At 43.2% G+C, this 22,702-nt stretch overlaps 1 protein-coding gene across 4 annotated transcripts in view; it reads left to right on the top strand.

Moving 5' to 3' along the window:
- Positions 1–22,702, top strand: part of gdpd5a (glycerophosphodiester phosphodiesterase domain containing 5a) — a 105,198-nt gene that overhangs the window by 2,403 nt on the left and 80,093 nt on the right. For all 4 annotated transcript variants that reach the window (XM_077547497.1, XM_077547499.1, XM_077547498.1 and 1 more), the window contains one exon: positions 17,625–17,799. In XM_077547497.1, the coding sequence (XP_077403623.1) occupies positions 17,683–17,799 (117 nt within the window). In that variant the 5' untranslated portion in view covers positions 17,625–17,682. The remainder of the gene's footprint in view (positions 1–17,624; positions 17,800–22,702) is intronic.

Genomic DNA, 22,702 nt, shown 5'->3' with positions numbered 1-22,702 from the left:
TCGACAATTCTGTTGCATTCTTGGGGTACCGTTAAATAAGGGATCCCAAAACGTAGACCAAATAAGGAAAATACTGTTTGGTTTATTCAAAAAAAAAGTATTATACTTACAGGAATAACAAAAACACTGGCAACAAAGAACCAGAAATAATATTAACGAAAAACTCTTGCAAAAGGCAAGGAGCAAAAGAAATAACGAAAAACACTTGCTAGAAAATTATAAGCAAGATAGCACAAAAACAAACCAATGATTAGAACATAAAGCAACATGGCAAATACTTAACACGCAGGTGCGGACATGAGACAAGGCTAGGTAGACTATGAGATTGTAACAAGGAGAACAGAGCACACTTGACACACAGGCAGTGGGCAAGGAATAATCCAACACCAGGCAGCTGTTGTCTACGCTAGTGGGCCCCAACCACCTGGCCGCGGACCAGTCCCAGGCCGTGGGCCACTTTGGACCGGGCTCTTGTGGGCCGCACATTTAAAATAATTTAAAAAACGTACTGTACTTCCGGTTAATTGATTAGCCGAGGCTTAAAAATATTTTATTTTTAAAAGACCAGATTATCTCTGTTTATGACGGTACCACCAGAGTCCACAGTCCACATAGTACCGTCCTTCCCACTCTGAAGCAGACAGGTGCGGGTGTCCGTCAGAGCCTGTTGTCCCCCAGCTAAATGTCATGAAATGCCACATTTTTACTGTAAGCTATAAGCACCTTGGGCAGCACTCCTCTTTGCCGACCATATCTGATGATCTCAGCCTTGTCAATATTGTGAAGTAGATGTAATGCCTCTACTGTATAAGTGTTTTTTATTTACCATGGTGACTTTTCTCTTAATGCCGTCACTGAAAAGTGGTTGCTATGGAAATCCGGCGGCACCCTCTGCGGCACAGGAATAATGACTCATACATATTTTAGTTTTTTTAATTCAATAAAATGGCAGTATACATACAACATATACAGGAAAAGTCAAAAGGCCAGGTACATCGATAATCTATGTACAACACATCGAAGCGTGAGAAGCAAAATGACATCTATGGTTCTAGCGTTAGCAAATCGTACCCTTGTATTTGTCATGGATCTGCTCTCAGTCTTGTTGTGTTTTGCTTGTTTTCAGTGCCTGCACCTGTGGCGCATCATTATTAAGAGACTTTAAAAGGCGTATAGACCAGTGGTCTCCAACCTTTTTTTCTACCACGGACCGGTTCATACAAGTCCACAACTTTCGCGGACTCGGCAACCCAGTGGGTTGGGGTTGGGGATACTTAGCTGTTCGCCAGCTGATTAATAGCAGGCTACAACAACGCAAATCCACTATGTATTTTTATGTACATGTACTAGCAGCACAAACACCATAACAAGGGTAATAACAACGCTTTAATATGGTGAGGTCACTATAGTAATGCTTATGAATGATATGAGCAACACAAAAACTGGGGTATTTTGTAAAAATAACAATAAATGTGAAGCCACATTTTTATGTAACTATTAGCTGCGTCCTCCTTAAAGGAAAGGAGCGGCTCCTGTTCTGAGTGTAAAAATAACAATAAATGTGAAGCCACATTTTTATGTAACTATTAGCTGCGTCCTCCTTAAAGGAAAGGAGCGGCTCCTGTTCTGAGTGGGTTAAGGATTTAGGCTTAGAGTTTTACATCACATCAACAGTCTGCTCTGCTAAAGCCTCCCCGCACTGTAAGTTTCGGTGCCTTACGACAGTGGTTCTCAACCTCGGTCCTCAAGTACTCCTATTCAGCCTGTTTTCCATATCTCCTTCAGCCAACACAGCAGAGGATCGTTATCAGGCTTCATGCAGAGCTGGCTGATCAGCTGATCGTTTATAACACCTGTGTTGGCTGTTAGAGACATGGACTTCGTTTACATGCATGCATAACAATTTTAAAACCCGAATATTGCCTATATTCGGGTTTTGTAAAGCCATGTAAACATGCGCAATAATCCGAATATGCTCTTATTCGGGTTTTTAAAAATCCTAATAAGACCCCTGGGTTACTCCTTTCATATCCGGAATTCTTGCTCATATAAACACATTCAAAATACCTCAATACTTTTTCATTTCATTTCATTTTTCATTGTGCGCATCCTCGCTATTTTTTTCTTTGACTTCTTTTCTTCTTTTTGCTTGTTTGATTCTCAAGAAATCTTGGTCTATGTAGTCAAGACTTGTATGCGCAGCTCCGTCCTACTTGCTAAAGGAGCCTCCCTTGAATACATTGATTTCTCTGCTGCGTTTTCACGTTATTGTGTGTCTCTACGGAAAAAATGCTACAGTTTGTGCCTATACACACATACAGTAAATACAAGTCCATGCTTCTAGCATGTAACCCACCGGAAATACTCAAGCCGTTGTCAATAAACATGTCGCAGCAAAGAATCACACTTCTGGAGCAAGGAGGAAACTGACTACTTAATTTAGCGTGGTGAGTGACATAAATATAATGTCTTTTATTGAACGTATAGTAAGTTAAAAGTGGAAATGACGTTGCTTACCTAATTATGTTGTCTGCGCGTTGTGGTCCGAACGGGTTATTCCAATCAAGCACAAATGAGCATGTAAACGGGAGTAACTCTTTCCGCTACGCATGCAAACGAGTTACCTCGATTGTTTCAGAAACCAGAATTCTGACCTTAACCCGAATATTGACTGCATGTAAACACTAGCATGGAAAACAGGTTGGATAGGTGTATTTGAGGACAGGAGTTGAGAACCACTGCCTTATGACATCGAAAGCGGAAGTGTTGCATGCATACAGTCCATTGTGGCTTGATTAAAGCCTTTTCACAATATTGATCTCAACAGTAAAAGTAATGTTGCCTTATTTTCTTTTGTCTAAAATCATTCTAAAAGAAAAAAAAAGAAGATATGTGAAGCGATATGATATCCAAAAAGCCATGATATACTGTTAGTCAAATAGTCGATCTTCTGTGCTACGCCATTCCTACCTGCTACTAAGGCAATGAAATTTTTTTTCTCTGTGGCAGAATGAATTTGGGAGAGAGGGATGCGTGTCACATGATGTTTTAAGACTGTACTTGTTTTTATTGATGGCTAAAAATTAGCCATTAACTCTTTGACTGCCATGGACGTTAAAAGACGTCAAGTAAAAACCTACGGAGGGCCGCCAATGACGTTAAAAGACGTCATCCAATTTTTTTATTTTTTATTTTTTGAAACGGGTGGAGGAAAGCCTTGGCCAGCTGCTGTGAAAGTTTCAAGCAGATCAAGTTAGCCTAATGACTATTTTTGGCCCCTAGATGGCAGCAATGGCTTTCTTTTGACAAGATTGGGTAGGCGTCAGTAGAAGACGTGAGGCGGAGCTAGAGGGGACAATGGCTGGGGAAGGGAAGAAAACATGGCGACCGGTTGCAAGCAGCTCACGGTCGAGCAGTTTTTTTCAAAGACGAAAAGCATCGACCAACGCTAAAGAGCACATTGATGACGACGATGATCATCATCGATGATGATGATGGTGACTCCGAGGTTGGAAGCATTGACGCGCAGTAGAAGACGTGAGGCAGAGCTAGATGGCTGAAGAAGCGAACAATGGCGACCGGTTCCAGGCAGCTCACACTTGGGAATTTTTTTCAAAGACGAAAGGCATCGACCAACGCTAAAGAGCACATTGATGACGACGATGATCATCATCAATGATGATGATGGTGACTCCGAGGTTGACGCTGAAGTTGCAAGCGTTGACGCGGCGGCTATGGCGACGTCATAAAGGTTCACCGGCTAGCGATGCTAACGCCGGAAAACGCGGAGCACAACCGAGCACGCTCAGGTGGACGTTCAATCGGACGACGAGTGCCCCGAGTCCAATGCATATTCATCGGAGGAGCGGGTACAGTCTGCTACTTGCTATTCCCCGGGAAAAAAAGGCCGTCAAGAAAGTGTAACGTCTGCACGCGAAAGGAGCCATCGCAAGTGAAACTAATCTGTTGTGCAAATCCTGCTGCGTCTCCTTGCACGCATGGGAGCGTTACAAAAAGAAAAACTGTATTTGAAACATCCACATAATTGTAAATAGTACCACAGTTGCACACATTTGTAAATAGTTTGCAAAATTGTTTTGTCAAATTGTTACACTGTTGAATGGAAATAAACGTATTTTGCAACCAAAAAAAGCTTTTTCATTGTTGGTGATAGTGTTTTACAGAAGTAAAGCATTTCGGTGAAACTAACCATTTTCTATTGTTGATTACTGAAGAACGGAATAAGGTAGAAACAAACTTTTTTTTCTGATGAAAGATGAGAGTTCAATCTTTCATTTGGTAGTATGTGTGTTTCCATAGTCCAAACACAACATTTTCTGTGGACCTTGAAAGATCAGTCCGTCCGTCCGTCTGTCCGTCCGTCCGTCTTCTTCCGCTTATCCGGGGTTGGGTCGCAAGGCCAACCGAGAGACGTAGTCTCTCCAGCGTGTCCTGGGTCGTCCCCGGGGCCTCCCGCCGGTAGGCCATGCCCGGAACACCTCCCCAGGGAGGCGTCCAGGGGGCATCCGAACCAGATGCCTGAGCCACCTCAACTGGTTCCTCTCAACGTGGAGAAGTAGCGGCTCAACGCTGAGTCCCTCCTGGATGACCGAGCTTCTCACCCTATCTCTAAGGGAGAGCCCGGCTACCCTGCGGAGGAAACTCATTTCGGCCGCTTGTATCCGGGATCTTGTTCTTTCGGTCACGACCCACAGCTCGTGACCATAGGTGAGGGCAGGAACGTAGATCGACCGGTAAATCGAGAGCTTTGCCTTTCGGCTCAGCTCCTTCTTCACTACAACGGACCGATACAGCGTCCGCATCACTGCAGACGCTGCACCGATCTGCCTGTCGATCTCCCGCTCTAACCTACCCTCACTCGTGAACAAGACCCCAAGATACTTGAACTCCTCCACTTGGGGCAGGATCTCATCCCCGACCCGGAGAGGGCACGCCACCCTTTTCCGACTGAGGACCATGGTCTCAGATTTGGAGGTCCTGATCCTCATCCCAACCGCTTCACACTCGGCTGTGAACCGCTCCAGTGATAGCTGGAGATCACGGCTTGAAGAAGCCAACAGCACCACATCATCTGCAAAAAGCAGAGATGCAATGCTGAGGCCACCAAACCGGACCCCCTCAACGACTCGGCTGCGCCTAGAAATTCTGTCCATAAAAGTTATGAACAGAATCAGTGACAAAGGGCAACCTTGGCGGAGTCCAACCCTCACAGGAAACAAATTCGACTTACTGCCGGCAATGCGGACCAAACTCTGACATCGGTTGTACAAGGACCGAATAGCCCGTATCAGGGGGCTCGGTACCCCATACTCCTGAAGCACCCCCCACAGGATTCCCCGAGGGACACGGTCAAACGCCTTCTCCAAGTCCACAAAGCACATGTGGACTGGTTGGGCGAACTCCCACGAACCCTCGAGGACCCTGCTGAGGGTGTAGAGCTGGTCCACTGTTCCACGGCCGGGACGAAAACCACACTGCTCCTCCTGAATCCGAGTTTCGACCTCCCGACGGACCCTCCTCTCCAGCACCCCTGAATAGACCTTACCTGGGAGGCTGAGGAGATCAGTCAAAATGCTTAAATCTGCTGGCACTGGCGACATCCCGTTTCTGAAAACGTCTGGCAGTCAAAGAGTTAAAAATAATCACACAAAGCTCAGTAGTTGTTGTTTTAAATTTCAAATAAAATTTCATACCATACCCCATTTTTATGGCCTTTTTTTTTCATGTATTGCATTGTATATGTTGACGTCCCAACACAGACAGTTTTTACCCAAAACAAAGTCTGGTTTAGTCATCATAATCACCATGTTTTGTGTAAACAAACCTCTCTTAACATGTGTTACAAGGTCATTGCCCCGCTCCCGCAAACATTTGTTTAGATTAGAGAGGAGGGGCATAACCTGTAGACCATAGTTGTCAAACTCAAGGCCCACATTGTCAAGAGGTGAAGTTTGGTGGAGGACCCAAATGCAGGGAAGCAGGGCAAGGAGGCAGAGGTGATGGACAAAAAAGGAATTTAATCATTCAAAACAAAAGTGAACTCCAAATGGCAGTAAAACAAAACGTGGGGAGGACAACAAGACAAAAAACTGGCAGCATGACAGGATGAAAATGACAATGAACCGACACAGACAGAGGGGAGACAGGAGACTAAATACACACACGCTAATGACGCAACAAGACACACCTGTTCGAGTATGAGGAACGATCATATGACCCAGTTAGCAGTGATCGCTATTGAAAACAGGTACTTTATGTATCATTGGCTTCACCGTATGTACAGACAGGAATACATCATTTATTTATTTATTTTTTTCTCTGGAGAGCTCAGTATTGTTCATTCGGTAATTTTACCGATTTGACATGTCATCATCATTGCTCTTCTTTTTATATATATATATAAATATATATATATATATATATATATATATATTTTTTTTTTTTTTGGTATTTTTATTTATTTTTGTATGTGGGTTAAAATGTGTATGTACGTGCGTGCGTGCGTGCATTCATTAGTTCACCTAAAACCTATAAAAAAAAATAAAAATAATCCCATACCGTTTCCCTAAACCGAACACTTCCAGCCAGAGCCGTGAGGCCGTCAGGAAACCCGAGAAAGGACCAAAGAAAAGAAAGGAAAGTGAAATCCATCACCGACCAGACACCACCCACCAGGCCACCAACCAGAGCCCTTCACCAACCCCAGAGACATCTAAATTTCAACAAATCAGGGAGACCTCAAGAGACCAAAGGAGAGACTGAGGAAAGGAAGGAAGGACAGACACCAGCCTCCACCGATTCAATGACCTGAGGAAGATTGTGTCTGAGTTTCGATAGATGCTGGTGTGGTGGATCTGGCGTGCATGAAAATCTCCACCAAAGAGGGGAGCCGTCGACCCCCGCCAGGACAGAGCAAGCGCAACACCTCAGGGCCCCCCAGGCCGCGGCAGTGCCAAAGGACGACCCCTGGGCCCCGCAGGGCCCACCGGCCGGAGAGCAAACCCAGGAGCAGGAGCGCCCCCCACCCCAACGCGGCCCGCGCCCCCAACCCAACGCAGCAGGACGGGGCACTGCAGGCCCGCCAGGAACCCCACCGGCCCACAGCCCCCCACGCCCCCCATCCACCCCCGCCATCCACCCCAACCCAGCCCCAGCCAGCCCCTAAACCCCCAGACACCATTGGGAGCAGGTGAACCGGAGCAGAGGGAAATGATATCCCCTCTGCTCCGATCCACCCGCCTCCCAGGCATGTCAGTGAGTGTATGTGGTGCATTAAAAAAAATTGATGGGACCTGATTTGTTATTATATTCAAAGTTGTTGTATCTCAATTGTTGTATTATACACTCTGTCTTTTTAGTTAGCATATCGTCTAACTGTATTTTTGTATTTTGTAAGTCAGTCTATATTTGGTTATTTGGGTTTATTGAGTACTCATCCGTCAGTTGTTTTATCTATTTATTTTATTTTATCTTCCAAGTCATTTTCAAATTTTTGATCCTGTTTCTTTTTATAAGATGAATATGATATAATTTTACCTCTAATTACTGCTTTCCCAGCTTCCCAGAGAAGAGATGGCGATAGGTCTGGAGAGTCATTTATTTCCAAAAAGTCTGCCCACTCTTTTCTTTTTTTTTTTTTTTTTTTTTTGGGGAGATCTCAGTATTGATCATTTGAAATGTCATCATCATTGTTCTCCCTTTTTTTTTTTTTTTTGTATGTGTGTTTGTGCGTGTGTGCGTGTGTGTGTGCGTGCGTGCGTGCGTGCGAAAAAAATAAATAAATAAATAAGAATTCCCATACCGTTCACCTAAACCGAACACTTCAAAATCCAGCCAGAGTCGTGGGGCCGCCAGGAGACCCAAAGGGGGACCAAAGAAAAGAAAGAAAAGCGAAGCCCAGCACCGACCAGACACCACCCACCGGGCCACTAACCTTCACCAACCCCAAAGACATCCAAACTCCAACAAATCAGGGAAACCTCAAGGGCCCAAAGGAGAAACTGAGGAAAGGTAGAAAGGACAGACGAAGCAGAGTGAGATCCACAGACATCAGCCTCCACCGAATCAATGACCTGAGGGAGAAACAAATTGTGTCTGAGTCTCGAGAGATGCTGGTGTGGTGGATCTAGCATGCATGAAAATCTCCACCAAAGAGGGGAGCCGTCGACCCCCGCCAGGACAGAGCAAGCGCAACACCTCAGGGCCCCCCAGGCCGCGGCCGCGCCAAAGGACGACCCCCGGGCCCCGCAGGGGCCACCGGCCGGAGAGCAAACCCCGGAGCAGGAGCGCCCCCCACCCCAACGCGGCCCGCGCCCCCAACCCAACGCAGCAGGACGGGGCACTGCAGGCCCACCAGGCACCCCACCGGCCCACAACCCCCGCTCCCCCCGCGACCCCCGCGCCCCCCACCCCCGCCACCCACCCCAACCCAGCCCCAACCGCCCCCAGGTCCCCAAATCCCCAGACACCCTCCCCACCCCAGCACCCCCCACCCCGGCACCCCCACCACCACCCCCCCACCAACCAAGCCGCCCCCGCCCCCCGCCCCCCGCCCCCACCCCCACCAACCGACAGCCCCCCAGCCCCCGACCCCAGACCCCGGGGACACACCGCACCCAGGCATCCGCGCCGAAGAGGGGGCCGGGCAGCGGAGCGGAGAGGGCACCCGCGCCCACCCCACCACGCGGAGGGACGGAACACCAGGGGCAGAAGGGGAGATGGGGGCACCGGAGGACGGGCGGCATCCCCGAACCCCAGGCCCAGCGGGGAGAGGCCCCGGTCGTCACCCCAACGATCAAAGTGAAAAACTAACCCTGTTACTAAGTTCGCCAGCTCGCCGACTGGCGAACTCTACCCCTAAACCGTGTGTGTGACCCCACCCAGTGTATATACATAAGTGTGTGTGTGTGGTGCATTAAAATTGGGGGCAGGTGAACCGGAGCAGAGGGAAATGATATCCCCCCCTGCTCCGATCCATCCGCCCCCCAGGCATGTCAATGAGCGTATGTGGTGCATTAAAATAAATTAATGGGGGGGGGTGCACACGGACAGGCGACCGCAGCACTGCTTCATACCGCGGCCGCCCCAACCGATGCCCCCCCCCCTCCAGTTGTGTGGTGCATTAAAATTTGGAGGGGAGCTGCAGGGCGGAGACGGTGTCTCCACCCCACCCCACTCCCCCCCAAAGTGTGTTATGTGCCCTAAAATGTATTGTGCAAAACTAGTGCAGTGAGTTAAGAGGGGCGACCAGCTGGGCCCCCCCCAACCGGGCGGGGGGGGGAGGCGCACCCGCCCACCAAAACCCCCACCCACCCCACCGGGACCCCGGCGGGGCTTGCCCCCCGGATACCGGGGCCCGCCCGAAGTGCCCGGAGGCCCACCGGAGCGGGGCGGGCACAACACCAATCCCGCCCACTCCCCCGGCCCCCGGAGCGCCGAGACCCGGGCCACGGACGGAACCCCCGGCCTAGGGGAGGGGGAGGAGGGCGGACAGGGGAGGGGGAGGGGACGGGGGAAGGAGACGACAGGAAGGGCAGGAGGCAGCAGCAGGGCCGCAGAGAGAGGGGGAGAGGAGGAGGAAGGGCGACGAGGGAGAAGGGACAGGGAGGCGGAGGACGGGCGGGGAGAGGTGAAGAGGGAGAGGAAGCAAGGGGGAGGAAGGGGGAGGGGAGAGGGAACCACGGGGCACCCCGGCGGCCCACAGGCCCCGACCCGCGTCGCCGGACCCAGAGCGACGGACCCGCGCCGGGGCGGCGCCGCCCCGGACACCAGGGAGAGCCCCGCAACACAGCACCCACCACGAGACCCAGGGAACGACCAAGACGCAGCCGCCACCCAGCAGCCAACAGAGGGGCAGACCCGCCCACGCCCAGCCAGGGGGGATAGCACCTGTAGCGTTAGTCCCCTGGCATGCAGTGAATCCGAATATTAGCCTTTAGTGCCCATTGGAGGTGAATCTGTTCGATCCTGTTGGCAGCAACTGGGTTCCTGACTATAAAAACACAACCATTAGTAACAAACTGCCAAATGCAGAGACATCAATGTAAGTTATCACGATGTGGTGGCTCTCGCTAACAGGCAGAATTAAATAACCAGAATTAGGTTAAAATATTCTATATACGTAGACCATATTTCTATGAATTTTGATATTTGTTTTTTATTTGAGGCCGATATTTTTTCCATTAAAATGTGATTTATGAGGAGGTTAGACCATTGGTCGATATTCAGAGTTTGTTTATTTTTCCAGTTAACAAGAATTGTTTTTTTAGCGATAGTAAGGGCTACAAGTGTAGATTGAAATTGTTTATGTGGTAGGTCAGTTGTTGTTAGGTCACCTAGCAAACACAAGTTTGGAGATAAAGGTATCCTATAGTCCAAGATAGCGGAAAGTTTTTCTAAGACTTTAGTCCAGAAATACATAACCGGGGTGCATAACCATAAAGCATGAAAATAAGTGTCTGTAGTGTTTTGTAAACACTGGAGACAAATGTCGGAGTCGGAGAGGCCCATTTTCTTCATCATATATTGAGTAATGTATGTTCTATGGATTATTTTGTATTGGATAAGTTGTAAATTTGTGTGTTTTGTCATTTTAAATGCATTTTCACAAACTTGAATCCAAAAGTCAGATTCCGGAGCTATAGACAAGTCTGTCTCCCATTTTAAGATGGGTAAAGACATTTTATCCGTATATGAAAGTAACTTATATATTTTTGAAAGTTTTTTTGTTGTTGTCGGAGAAAGCTTGGTAATATCTTTAGCTAAGCCAGGCGGTTGGAGCGTACCCTGAAGTGTTGGAATTTGTTTCTTTATCATATTTTTAACTTGCAGATAATGTAAAAAATTTCCGTTTGTTGTTTTGTATTTTTGGAGCAAAGATGTATATGATATAAACATATTATCTGAGAAGAGATGGTGAAGATGTGTGATTCCTTTCTGCTCCCACACACCTAAATAAAACGTTTGGTTGTTAATTCGAAAGTCAGGGTTATGCCATAGGGGAGAAAGCCCACAGGGCTCCACTTGGGCTTTTGTAATTTCTAATGCCTTCCACCAAGCAGTCAGGGTGGCGGAGATCATTGGGTTTTTAAAACAATTATGTCGCTTAATCGATGTTGTAATAAAGAGTAAATCTAGAAGTCTGAGGTTATTACAATCCTTCTGTTCTAGTTCCAGCCAACAGTTAGTATCTCTGTTGGGTTGTGCCCATAGAACGATATATTGTAGCTGGTTAGCTATATAGTAGTACATAAAATTTGGTGCCTCTAGGCCACCTTTGGATTTACTTTTCTGAAGAGTAGATAGACTAATCTTTGCTTTTTTTTTTTCCAGTAAAATTTTGTAACGGCTAAGTCCAACAACTGGAACCATTTAGCCGTAGGTTTAAATGGAATCATTGAGAAAAAATAGTTTATTTTAGGTAAAACTTTCATTTTAACGGTGGCTATTCGTCCTATTAAAGAAATAGGAAGATTATTCCAGCGTTCCAAGTCACTATGAATGTTATCCAGAAGTGGAGAAAAATTTAAATGAATTAAATCAGTTAATTTTGGTGAGATTTTTATGCCTAAGTATTTTAAATTACCTATAGGAAATGAGTAATGTGGGTCCTGGCTTGCAGGGTTCCATGAATTTTCTGTAATAGGTAGAAGTGTTGATTTTGTCCAGTTAATAGAATAATCTGACAACTGTGAGAATTTAGTTATTAAGTTAAATACTTCCCCTAACGAAATCGCCGGGTTTTCTAGATAAAGTAAAATATCATCGGCATATAGATTAATTTTATGTTCTGTTACCCCAGAGTGAATTCCTTGAATCCTTCTTTCCTAGCGTATGGCTATTGCAAGTGGCTCGATAAATATTGCAAATAATAAAGGGGATAATGGGCATCCCTGTCTTGTGCCTCTCTGTAAAATAAAGCTCTTAGATATAATCCCGTTAGTAGTAACTGTAGCTTTGGGAGAATCATATAATACTGACACCCAGTGGATAAATGATTTCCCAAAGCCAAATTTATTTAAAACAGCAAAGAGGAAGGACCAGTTAACTTTGTCAAAAGCTTTTTCTGCATCCAACGATATAATAACTGCCTTCTTATCATGCCGCTGTGACATGCTAATAAGGTTAAAGAGCCTCCTAATATTATTAGTAGAGTGGCGATCTTTAATAAAGCCTGTTTGGTCGCTATGAATAATTGTCGAGATTACTGTTTCTAATCTAGATGTGAAAGCCTTAGTAATAATTTTGATATCAGTGTTAATTAGTGAAATCGGACGGTAACTTGATGGAAGGGTGGGGTCTTTTTCTGGCTTTAATAAAAGTTTAATTGCTGCTGTATTCATGTGTGGACGTATGTAACCATTAGTTTTAATTTCTGTTACTACTCTTAAGAATAGCGGAGCAAGCATTAACCAGTAGTGCTTAAAAAATATAGCCGGATAACCATCTGGGCCAGGTGCCTTGCCATTAGGCATACTATCTAGAGCACTGTACAACTCGTTTATAGTAAGTGGCGCTTCTAACATATCTTTATATTCAGTAGTTAACTGAGGCATATTTAAGCTACTGAGGAATGCCTCAATATGCTCAGGGTTAGGTTTGTTAGTTTCTGAGTATAGGTTGCGATAATAGTTATAAAAAATTTGATTAATTTCTTCTGGTGATTGTGTACATTCACCAGTTGTCCCTTTAATAGCCGTTATAAGAGATTTTTCCCGATTGCGTTGAAGTTGGTTTGCAAGAAATTTACCTGATTTGTTATTATATTCAAAGTTGTTGTATCTCAATTGTTGTATTATAAACTCTGTTTTTTTAGTTAGTATATCGTCTAACTGTATTTTTGTATTTTGTAAGTCAGTCCATATTTGGTCATTTGGGTTTATTGCGTACTCATCCGTCAGTTGTTTAATTTTATCTTCCAAGTCATTTTCAAATTTTTGATCCTGTTTCTTTTTATAAGATGAATATGATATAATTTTACCTCTAATTACTGCTTTCCCAGCTTCCCAGAGAAGAGATGGCGATAGGCCACTTTTTTCTTATAATTTTATCAAACTCTGCATCGTTTAGCAGAGAGATGTTAAAACGCCATGTTGGTGGTGGTTTAAAAGTATAATCAACTTGTAGGGAAAGTGAGACTGGTGCGTGGTCGCTAATAATAATAGGATGTATTTTTGTAACAGTTTTATCAGCAATAGAGTTATTTGTAAGAAAATAATCAATTCTTGAAAAAGACCGGTGCACAGCGGAAAAGAAGGTAAATTCCTTCTTATTTGGGTTTTTAAGTCTCCAGCTGTCGACGAGGCCAAAATCATCCATATATTCCCCTATTACTTTAGGACATTGTAATCGCCTACATGTTGTATTATTAGAACGGTCTATTAATGGATTTAAGACTGTGTTAAAGTCTCCTCCAATAATAATAGTAGAGTTTGCTGCTAAATCAAACAGCTGAGAGAAAAATTCATGGAAAAAGGCTTGATCATCATTATTAGGGGCATATAAATTACCAAATGTATATATTTTCTTCAATATAGTCACCTAAATAATAATGTATCGGCCCTCTGGGTCTGTTATTGTATTATTTAGTGAGTATACATAACATGCAATGCATCTCTGCCCTTAATCTGTTCTCACCCTCATGAACGCTCTCTGCTGTCTGGAGGTTGCAGTATTCCACCAACCAATGATGTTAGGCAAATACATATTTGCTGTTATTATTACAATGCCATTACAGTGCAAATCATGGTTATTATATAGCTTTGGAATTTTCATTATAGTTAGTTTTTATTTCGTTTTGAGCTTTGTTTTTGTTTCTTGTTTTTTAATGTTATTAGTTTAATTGCTTTCCAGGGCGGCTCTGTTTTTAGTGTTCTGAGTTTTGGTTATTTCATAAATGCTTCATTTTTGTTAGTTTTAGTAGATTTAATTTAATAAAAAATGTTGTGTATTACTTGTGTGCAAGATTTCATGAACATGAAAAACAATGAAAAAAGTAACACACTTCTTAAATAGCGTTGTGTTTTAGCTGAGTTAAATGAAAAAGTAAGCGAGGCGAGCCATTGGAGCAAAAAGTCAAACACGCAAAATTGTCTCCTAGGAGTGATGTCATCTGAAGGTGCTACCTATTGGCTGCTGCTAGATGACGTCACTTCTGTGCGACACACTTTCAGACGTCCTTATTCCGGTTAATATAGAAATAAATTTACTTAAAATCACATTTAAAATCAACCCAAAGGCTCAAAACGAAAAAAAAAAAAATCACTATACAGTAATTATAGCTAAATAATAACAATAATAATAATAATAATGCATCATATTTATATAGTGCTTCTTACTAGACACTCAAAGACGCTTTACAGAGGAATGTATTGCATTATTGATGCACTCACACATTCACACTGTGGTGGCGGTAAGTTACTTAAGTATCTACAGGTGCCCTGGGGCAGGCTGTCAAAAGCGTGGCTGCCAGTGAGCGCCTAGGGCCCCTCCGACCACCACCAAACATTCGCACCTTCCATACACCAGTGTGAGTAGCACTGGAGGCAATGTGTGTGAGTCTTGCTCAAGGACACGGCACATGACTTGGAGAGTGGGGATTAAACAGCCGACCTTCTGGTTACTGAACGACTGTCTCTACACTCTGAGCCACGGCCGCCATAACTTAGTTAGTTAGACTTATTTACTATAGTTTTAGTTTTGTAAAAATGAAATGTAGTTTCAGCTCTAGTTTTTGTTTTTAAAAAGTGTTTTTGTTTTTATTTTATTTTGTTAACGGAAATGTTTTTTGAATTATTGTTTTAGTTATGTCGTTACTTTTTGATAACTAAAATAACCTTGGTGAAAAGACAAAATAAGTAACATTATTGCGGTAACATAGAGCTGTGGTTCTCAACCCCGGTCCTCGGGGACCCCATGTAGCTAATTTTCCATGTCTCCCTCAGCCAACACAGGTGATCAAATGATCAGCTAACCAGCAAGCCTTAAGTAGCTTCTAAGGGGTGTCTCTTTCACATGTAAATGTATGTTTAGATTGTCTTTATTACAAATGTCAGCTGTGGTATTTCAACATGTGAATGAATTGAATTCAATTGAATTGAAGCTGATAACAATCCTCACCACTGTTGGCTGAGGTAAACATGGAAAACAGGCTGGATAGGGGTCCTCAAGGACCAGGGTTGAGTACAAATCTCATAATTTCATATTTCTATCACAGAGAATGTGTAGAGCACTGGTTGCTTCTGCTGTTACATTTTATTATTACTGTATATATCTTATTTTGTTTTTGATTAAAGTGACAGTGTGTAGAATTTAGTGCCATTTAGTGGTGAACTAAAAGAATGCAACAACCAAAATTGGAAGGGTGTGCATTTTGAAGCACACACACTATGGTGCCTCAGAGAACCACACTTCGAGTATCCATAGGCAAAAAGATTGCAGTGAAACATGTCGGCCTTCTGTAAGATTAAGTGCCACTTATGTAATATAATATAGAAAAAAATGTATGTTCATTGATGCGATAGGACAGTGAATGAACATTGGAAAATTTAAAAATACTACTTTTCCCTTTAAACTGATAACCTGCTGTAATATTACTGGCATCGGACCAAAACCTAACCCTAACCCAAGGTAAATGGTTGGCAAAATGTTTTATTTTGTGTGTTTGTGTGTGTGTGTGTGTGTGTGTGTGTGTGTGTGTGTGTGTGTGTGGGTCTCTCATGTGTCTGCATACCCCCGAGAAAGTAGGTAGTTCCACCCCTGACTACCGAAATACTGTTTAATTTACATTCAATTTTAAGAAAAACTTTTATTCAGGTAGAATTTTTAGCTTAGTTTGTCCAATACACTTTAATTCAATCATTAGTGGTAGGCCACCCCAACAACCTTTTTTTTATTTATACTTAAGCGCAGTTTTAATGTTCATAATGTGCCTAATGTCACAATGGCATAGAATAACATTAAATGCACTTCTTGGTTATTAAACCTATGTCTCATTTTTGATTAACACTACACTATTGTATTTTGCTGCTGGAGAGCTAAGTATTTTATTAGGTAGTACTTTGGGTAAAACCACGGACCTTGACTACTAGTCAGTGACATGCAGTGAGCTCTAGGTTTGGGTAGGCAGGCAGTTGCAATTTGAGACGCACACACCAATTACAAATTTGTGTGTTGGCAGGCGATTGTACAACGTATCCTAGGGTGACCATATTTTCATTTCCAAAAAAAGAGGACACTCAGCCTGACCTCAAGATACTTGATACTCAGATGCAAGGTGCCATACATTCAAACAATTTTAACATATGTCTCCTCTGTATGGGTAGAAACAAGAAAAAACTAAAAAAAAAACATTACTCTCTTTTGAAGTCTTAAATTTTTTGCTCCACAATCTTTTTTTATTTATTTTTTACTTCAAGCGGGGTTCACTTTGTACCCATCCTCCAGTAGCCTCCAGTGCGGCAGCTCAACACTTGCCAATCACCAAAAGTTCTGGGCCACCGTCAGCCAGTGCGCAGTCTGCCAGCCACAGTAAACGTTGCAGCACACGCTGCCTCCTATTTGCCGCATGACAAAAAACGGACAATTTCAAACCCGCCCGGAAAGAATGTAATAAAGTGAATATCTCCCTGTAAAACAGCCTAATTCTTCACAAAATCAAGCTGGCAATAGCAATGCCAAACACCATGTAAAGTGAAACAGCCAGTTAATCGAAGCACATCCACAAAGCCAATCTTTCCTTTTGCACCATTCTTTGTGAAAAGTACAAATAATTCTTTGTCCCTTACTTTGCTGAAGATCTAGTAGCTAAGGCGTTCGTCTCCCATCTTTCAAAAGATGGCGTTTTTCCTCAAAAGAAAGGTGTGAAAATAGTTTTCTATTCTCCAGAGTGGCGTCATCTTACCGATTTGCTGTGCACTGTGTGTTTTGAATTCACGAATACACTGTGCAAACGTACGTTCGCATAGGAATAATACAGCGACGTAAAAAGGCTGCGTAGCGATCTGCCTATTTGCGTAAAGGACTTTTCTACTGGGAAACTGACTACGCATGCACGAACACACATCGCTACGCGGACAGGGCTGGGAAAAGCACAGTAGCGGTCTGCCTTCAGGAGGCCAATTTTTGCAGCATTTTTACCTGCAGGCCAGACGAAGTAATGAGTCATTTTTAATTGATGTATGAAAATCACCAAATGTTGTCACTTTTAAACCTATAGGTAGTGTAGGCTTTCTGAAATGAAAGAAATAATTAAAATAAATTGAAAAAGCCAAGCGGTTTCAACTTTCATTTTTAGCCTGGGGTAGGCAGTGCCTACCTTGAATATCCTGACCGCACGTCACTGCTACTAGTCATAGTCAGTAACAAGACTTGAAGTACAACTCCAACAGACGATGCCCTTGGTTGAAAGATAAAGGCTAGTGCAATGGGAATTGATTAAAATTATACTGCATCTTTAAGACAAGAGCTCCATCTAGATGAGTAAAAGACAAAACAAAAAAAACAACAACATGTGGTTCATGAAGCTTTATTTTCCCGTCACTGCTATAATGCTACAAGTTTAACTAAATAGATGAAGAGTTTGGTAACATCTTGGTCTTCTTCAGGGTTCCCAGGCCAGTGTGGGATGCTAAGAAACTGGTGGTGCGTTGGGGCTAAAGGAGCATGGTGAAACACCAACCCTTACAGGTCTATGAAAAGCAAGTTCTTGTGTCCTTTGTTACTGGCATCTATGGTTGCCGTTGGAAACGTTACCAGCGCTCCCAAGACGACAGCTCTAGGGTAAGACAATACTTTTTGTTAATTTGTGGTGCATCATCATTGCGTCATGTTAAAGCCACCAAGTGGTACAATTTGCTTTGCCATGGAACAGTTCGGTACAGTAAATCTGGATCAAGCTTGTATTTCTATTGCTGGGAATGCATGTGTGATAGTTATAGATGCATCAATTATCTACGTGTGATATCATACCAGCATGACAGTTTAATTCAGTAATGAATAAAAAAAAAAAAACATACTGATGTGCCAACCACTGGAAAGTCAATATCCATCCATTTTTGAAAAAAAATTGGAAGCCCATTGTTCCTTTTCCTGTCACCTTGTTATTTATTGTCTTTAACTTTTCTTTTATACCCATCAATTAGTGTGCTCCACTTCCTGGCAACCTTATCAGTGTGAAAGGACTCAGAGAATTGCCTGCAGTTTCTTTCCACAGGTTCTTCGTATTTGACCGCACAGATTTAAGATGAGAATTAAGTTCTTTTAATGTCTTTGGGAGACCATCTGCTTCAATCTCCATGTGTTGGCGCATCAGGTCGATTAGGAACAGTGTCTGTGCAACGGTTACTCCGTGATCTGTTTCTTCTTCGGTACAATAAAGAAAAATAAAGGGGAAAAAAAGCAGTTTCTTTTTCGGTTGTTGCTTCAAGTCTTTGCGGTGCACTTCTGTTGATATAGCGCCTCCATAATGGCGCAACGCTGCAACTGCAGGTAAAATACTTTGCTGCCAAGCTGAAGCGCTGAGGCTGTGTTGAGCAATATCAGTCGCTGAGGCTGTGTTGAGCGATATCAGTCGCTCAGGCTAGAGGCGAAATTAGGTGGTGGCGCCCGTGAGCAAATTAGGTGGTGGTGGCTGCCTCCAAATTTTCTACATAGAAAAAACCTTGGCTATTCTGACAAATTTTTAACTGGATCCCTTTAACGGGCTTGACACAGTAGATACAACTGTAATGAATGACATTTCTTGTCATTACTAGGGGGCACTATATGTATAACCGCATTTTAGTAGATGTCTTTGTGTGGCTGTGACATTAAGATACATGTGAAGTTTGTGATTATTTTTTTTAGCTTGGGGAGTTATTCAGCATTATTTCCTCTTACGTGATAAAATAAATATTAAAGGAAAAATGTGATGCCCCGCCCCCGTCATATAGTATTTTGAAAACCCAAAAATGTTTTCCTCAGTTGTCCCACGTTTTAAGATGATACAGGCGAAGTCTGAAGTCAATCAGATGAAAACTGTTGTTGGCAAAGGGGGCAAAAGTATGATCCCACTGAATGTGCAAAAATGGGCCAAAAATTGGATATTCAAAAATGTATAGCACACTGTACATTTTAGGATATAGCTTCCACTGACTTTTTTATGCGTCTCAGGGTGCGACACTTGCCTGTCAATATTCGTAGCCCTAGGCCAATCGTGCCGGGATAGGGCTCTATTAGGGGGTGTTTTAGAACCATTAAACATTAAAAAGTATTTCTCACTAGGCCTGACGAGTGTGCAAAGATGGTGACTTTTCGTGCATTTTTAGGTCCTCAAAAATGTGATTGTTTTCGGAGAAAAAAAAAGTAAAAAAAAACATTTTTACAGATACAATAGGGACCTCGCAGCGGTCACTGCTCGGGCCCTAATAATGGCTGTTCCTGCTGTCCGTGCCTTGGTCTCTTGGGTTAGTGTGGTGCCACACATGCATGGAGTACACACATTAGAGAGGAAGAGTAGAAGAAGAAAGTGGTAAATGAGCTCTATTGAAGGACACTTGACTCATTGAGCCATTTTCAGCAGTAAAAAGTTAATATTTTGTCCAGAATTTGATAACTTAATTATTTTCATGAAAACTTAAGAACTTTAAAAACAATTTTTTCATCTTGCTTTCAACTGAAGATGACATCACCTGTGCTGAGGAAGTAGGTAACGACCAATCATGGCTCACCTGTTTTCTGAGTTTGGTCAACAAAGTGAGCCATGATTGGTCGTCCCCTACTTCCTCAGCACAGGTGGTGTCATCTATAGTGGACACCAAGTGGAAACAAATGTTTTTAAAGGTATTAATTGTTCATGGAAAATAATGAAGTTATCAAAAAATTCTGGACAAAATATAAACTTTTCACTACTAAAAATTGCTCAGTGAGTCAAATATCCCTTTAATCTAACACGTTTTTCACAGATTGGGGAGAATATATTAATTTTGCTCTGCAAGATGAATTCTCGCAGTATTTAGAGAATACATCTACCGAGCCCGTTGATTTCCACCAATCAGTGGTTCGGACCAAACACAGAGCGACACTGTGTTTGGGGCGTGACATACAGCTGTGACTAAACCAGGAAGCACGGACACCAGGGGAAACATCCATCCATCCATCCATTTTCTTGACCGCTTTTCCTCACAAGGGTCGCGGGGGTGCTGGAGCCTATTCCAGCTGGCTTCGGGCAGTAGGCGGGGTACACCCTGAACTGGTTGCCCAGGGGAAACATTTACATCTAACATGGAGGAACGGACGCTGCAATTAATTCTGCTTTTGCAGAATTACTCACCGTTTTTTGTTGAATGTTGAACAGCGAGAGGCGCTTTGTGCATTTTAGCTGGTAAAGATGTTCGTGCCACAATCCCCCCGCCAACCCACCCTCTCCGAAAACGAATCCGTGGCCTTGATTGGTCAAAACAAACGTGTACAAGATCGCATCGTCCAATCAGCTCTAAGTATAGTACAGAATTTCTCGCCTTTCCTGAGGAAATCACCGTGGAGAAGTCCCAGATTGAGATTGTGGATAACTCCCTTGAATGAATCACCATATAAACTCTATCTATGCGTTACTACAGCATTTGTGTGTAATTATTTGAAGGACTGTCACTCCCGGAAGTCTATACTAATTTTCTGTTAGAATGTAAAGGAGATTTTACATTTACTTTAGCATTAGCACTAGCAATGTTTTTAAAACAAAGAACAGTTAAACTCACATTCAGGGAGGGCAGAATCACATAATGTCACACATTTGCTGCGCAAGTTACAAGGTGCAGAGGTGGGCAATTCCGTTATGTTGTCCCGTAATTGATGGATGTCCACCTTTCGATGAGTGCTTCCGCATTTTAAGTGAGTGTTTTATGATGCGAATCCTCAAAAAAATACACAGGCTGAAAGGACCATCTGTACTGACCGGATCGACGGACATAAACCTGCTTCTGTTGTTGCTCAGTCTATGTAATTATTCGAGGCTTTGCATCACAAAGGACTCACAAATGCCGAAGCACTTAACCGTCAATAACGGGCCGCTATAATGATAGAAGTGCACATGTCTGACAAGTTGTATACTTTAACAACATTGTGAACTTACAAATACATCACACAGTTCAGCACGTTAATTGTTTTTCTTAAATATAATGTTATTAAGGTGAGAGAGGGCGGCACGGTGGCTGACTGGTTAGCACGTCCGCCCACATTCCAAAGACATGCATGGCAGGTTAATTGAACACTCCAAATTGTCCTTAGGTGTGATTGTGAGTATGGTTGTTTCGTCTCTGTGTGCCCTGCGATTGGCTGGCAACCAGTTCAGGGTGTACCCCGCCTACTGCCCGAAGCCAGCTGGGATAGGCTCCAGCGCCCCCCGCGACCCTTGTGAGGAAAAGCGGTTAAGAAAATGGATGGATGGATGGATAAGGTGAGAGAAGTCAAAATCAGAATCACATTTTCATTTTGAGTAATTGCCCAACCTAATATGCACCAAATACACTCTGGGCTGTGTATGCTTTGTAGTTTTAGAGGGGCTCAACAATTAGCCACCCGCTTGCTTGGCCATACACTCACCATGGTAAAAAAAACGCTCATAGAGCACAACTCACAGTTGAGTGATCGGGCCGAAACCTTGTACCGCCGAAATAGTGACTTTTCAGGAGACCCCAAAAATTACACATTTGTTTAACCATTAACACTGCATCACCAAAGAGAACAAGCCATTTTCAATCATTTCGATTGGTCAATAATTCGTAAAATAACCCCCACACCTTTGGACTGACCAATAAAGAGTTGTTTTTTTCCCAAATATGAAGTATACCCAATTGAGGCTTCAGTCGACGCCAGCGATATGCATTTGGCTGGCAACCAGCTCAGGTGTACCCGTCTCTCAGCCAAAAACAACTGAGATCGGCTCCAGCTCACTTGCGACCCTATTGAGCATAGGAGATATAGAAAATCAGTGGATGGATGTGAGCCTTTCTCCTCTTGCCATTTTTGGAAGGTGGCATTTCATCTCAGAGTAAAGTTTACAGTATTTTATCTATCAAACAGAATGAGAGTCTGCATGAATATCAAATTAAACCTTCACTGATACATGAGATATTTTCATATTAGTTTACTAAGTGACTGTTTAATGTGATTTAAAAAGCCAGCTGAGGATTACACCACCAGTGACCACACCACACCCCTGGTGCAGTCTCTTTTCAGCTGACAAATGCATCAATTAAGTTATTCTTATCAGTTTATTTGTTATAGATTTATTTATTTATTAAATATTCATTAAATGAAATGAAAAATCAATATCAGCACACAGATGTTGTAATTGACAAGCATGTGTATGTTTCCGAGGCAAGAACCCTACCCCCACCCCCAAGCTAACATATGAGCCACAATAGAATGTGAGTTTCTCAGAAATTAAAATAATTAAACCGTGTGGAGTTTTTGTTTGTTTTGTATGACGGCGTATTAGGGCCACGTATATATTTTTTTCAGAGGCGGGGTTAATATTCCCAGAAAACCCGCGCAAATTTGCCACTTTATAAATTTGCGAGAAAAAAACTAATGAGCTTATGAGAAATAGCGTAGCCATAGTCTAAAGTGAGGATTCGTTGGTGGTTAATGGGACACTGTTTATAAAATGAAAAGACAGGATGGAGACGGATTCATTCTTAATTTA

The sequence above is a fragment of the Vanacampus margaritifer genome, chromosome 16, assembly GCF_051991255.1.
Source record: "Vanacampus margaritifer isolate UIUO_Vmar chromosome 16, RoL_Vmar_1.0, whole genome shotgun sequence".
NCBI lineage: Eukaryota > Metazoa > Chordata > Actinopteri > Syngnathiformes > Syngnathidae > Vanacampus > Vanacampus margaritifer.
Note: the sequence above shows the minus strand (reverse complement) of the source record. Positions and strands in the feature narration are given on the sequence as shown.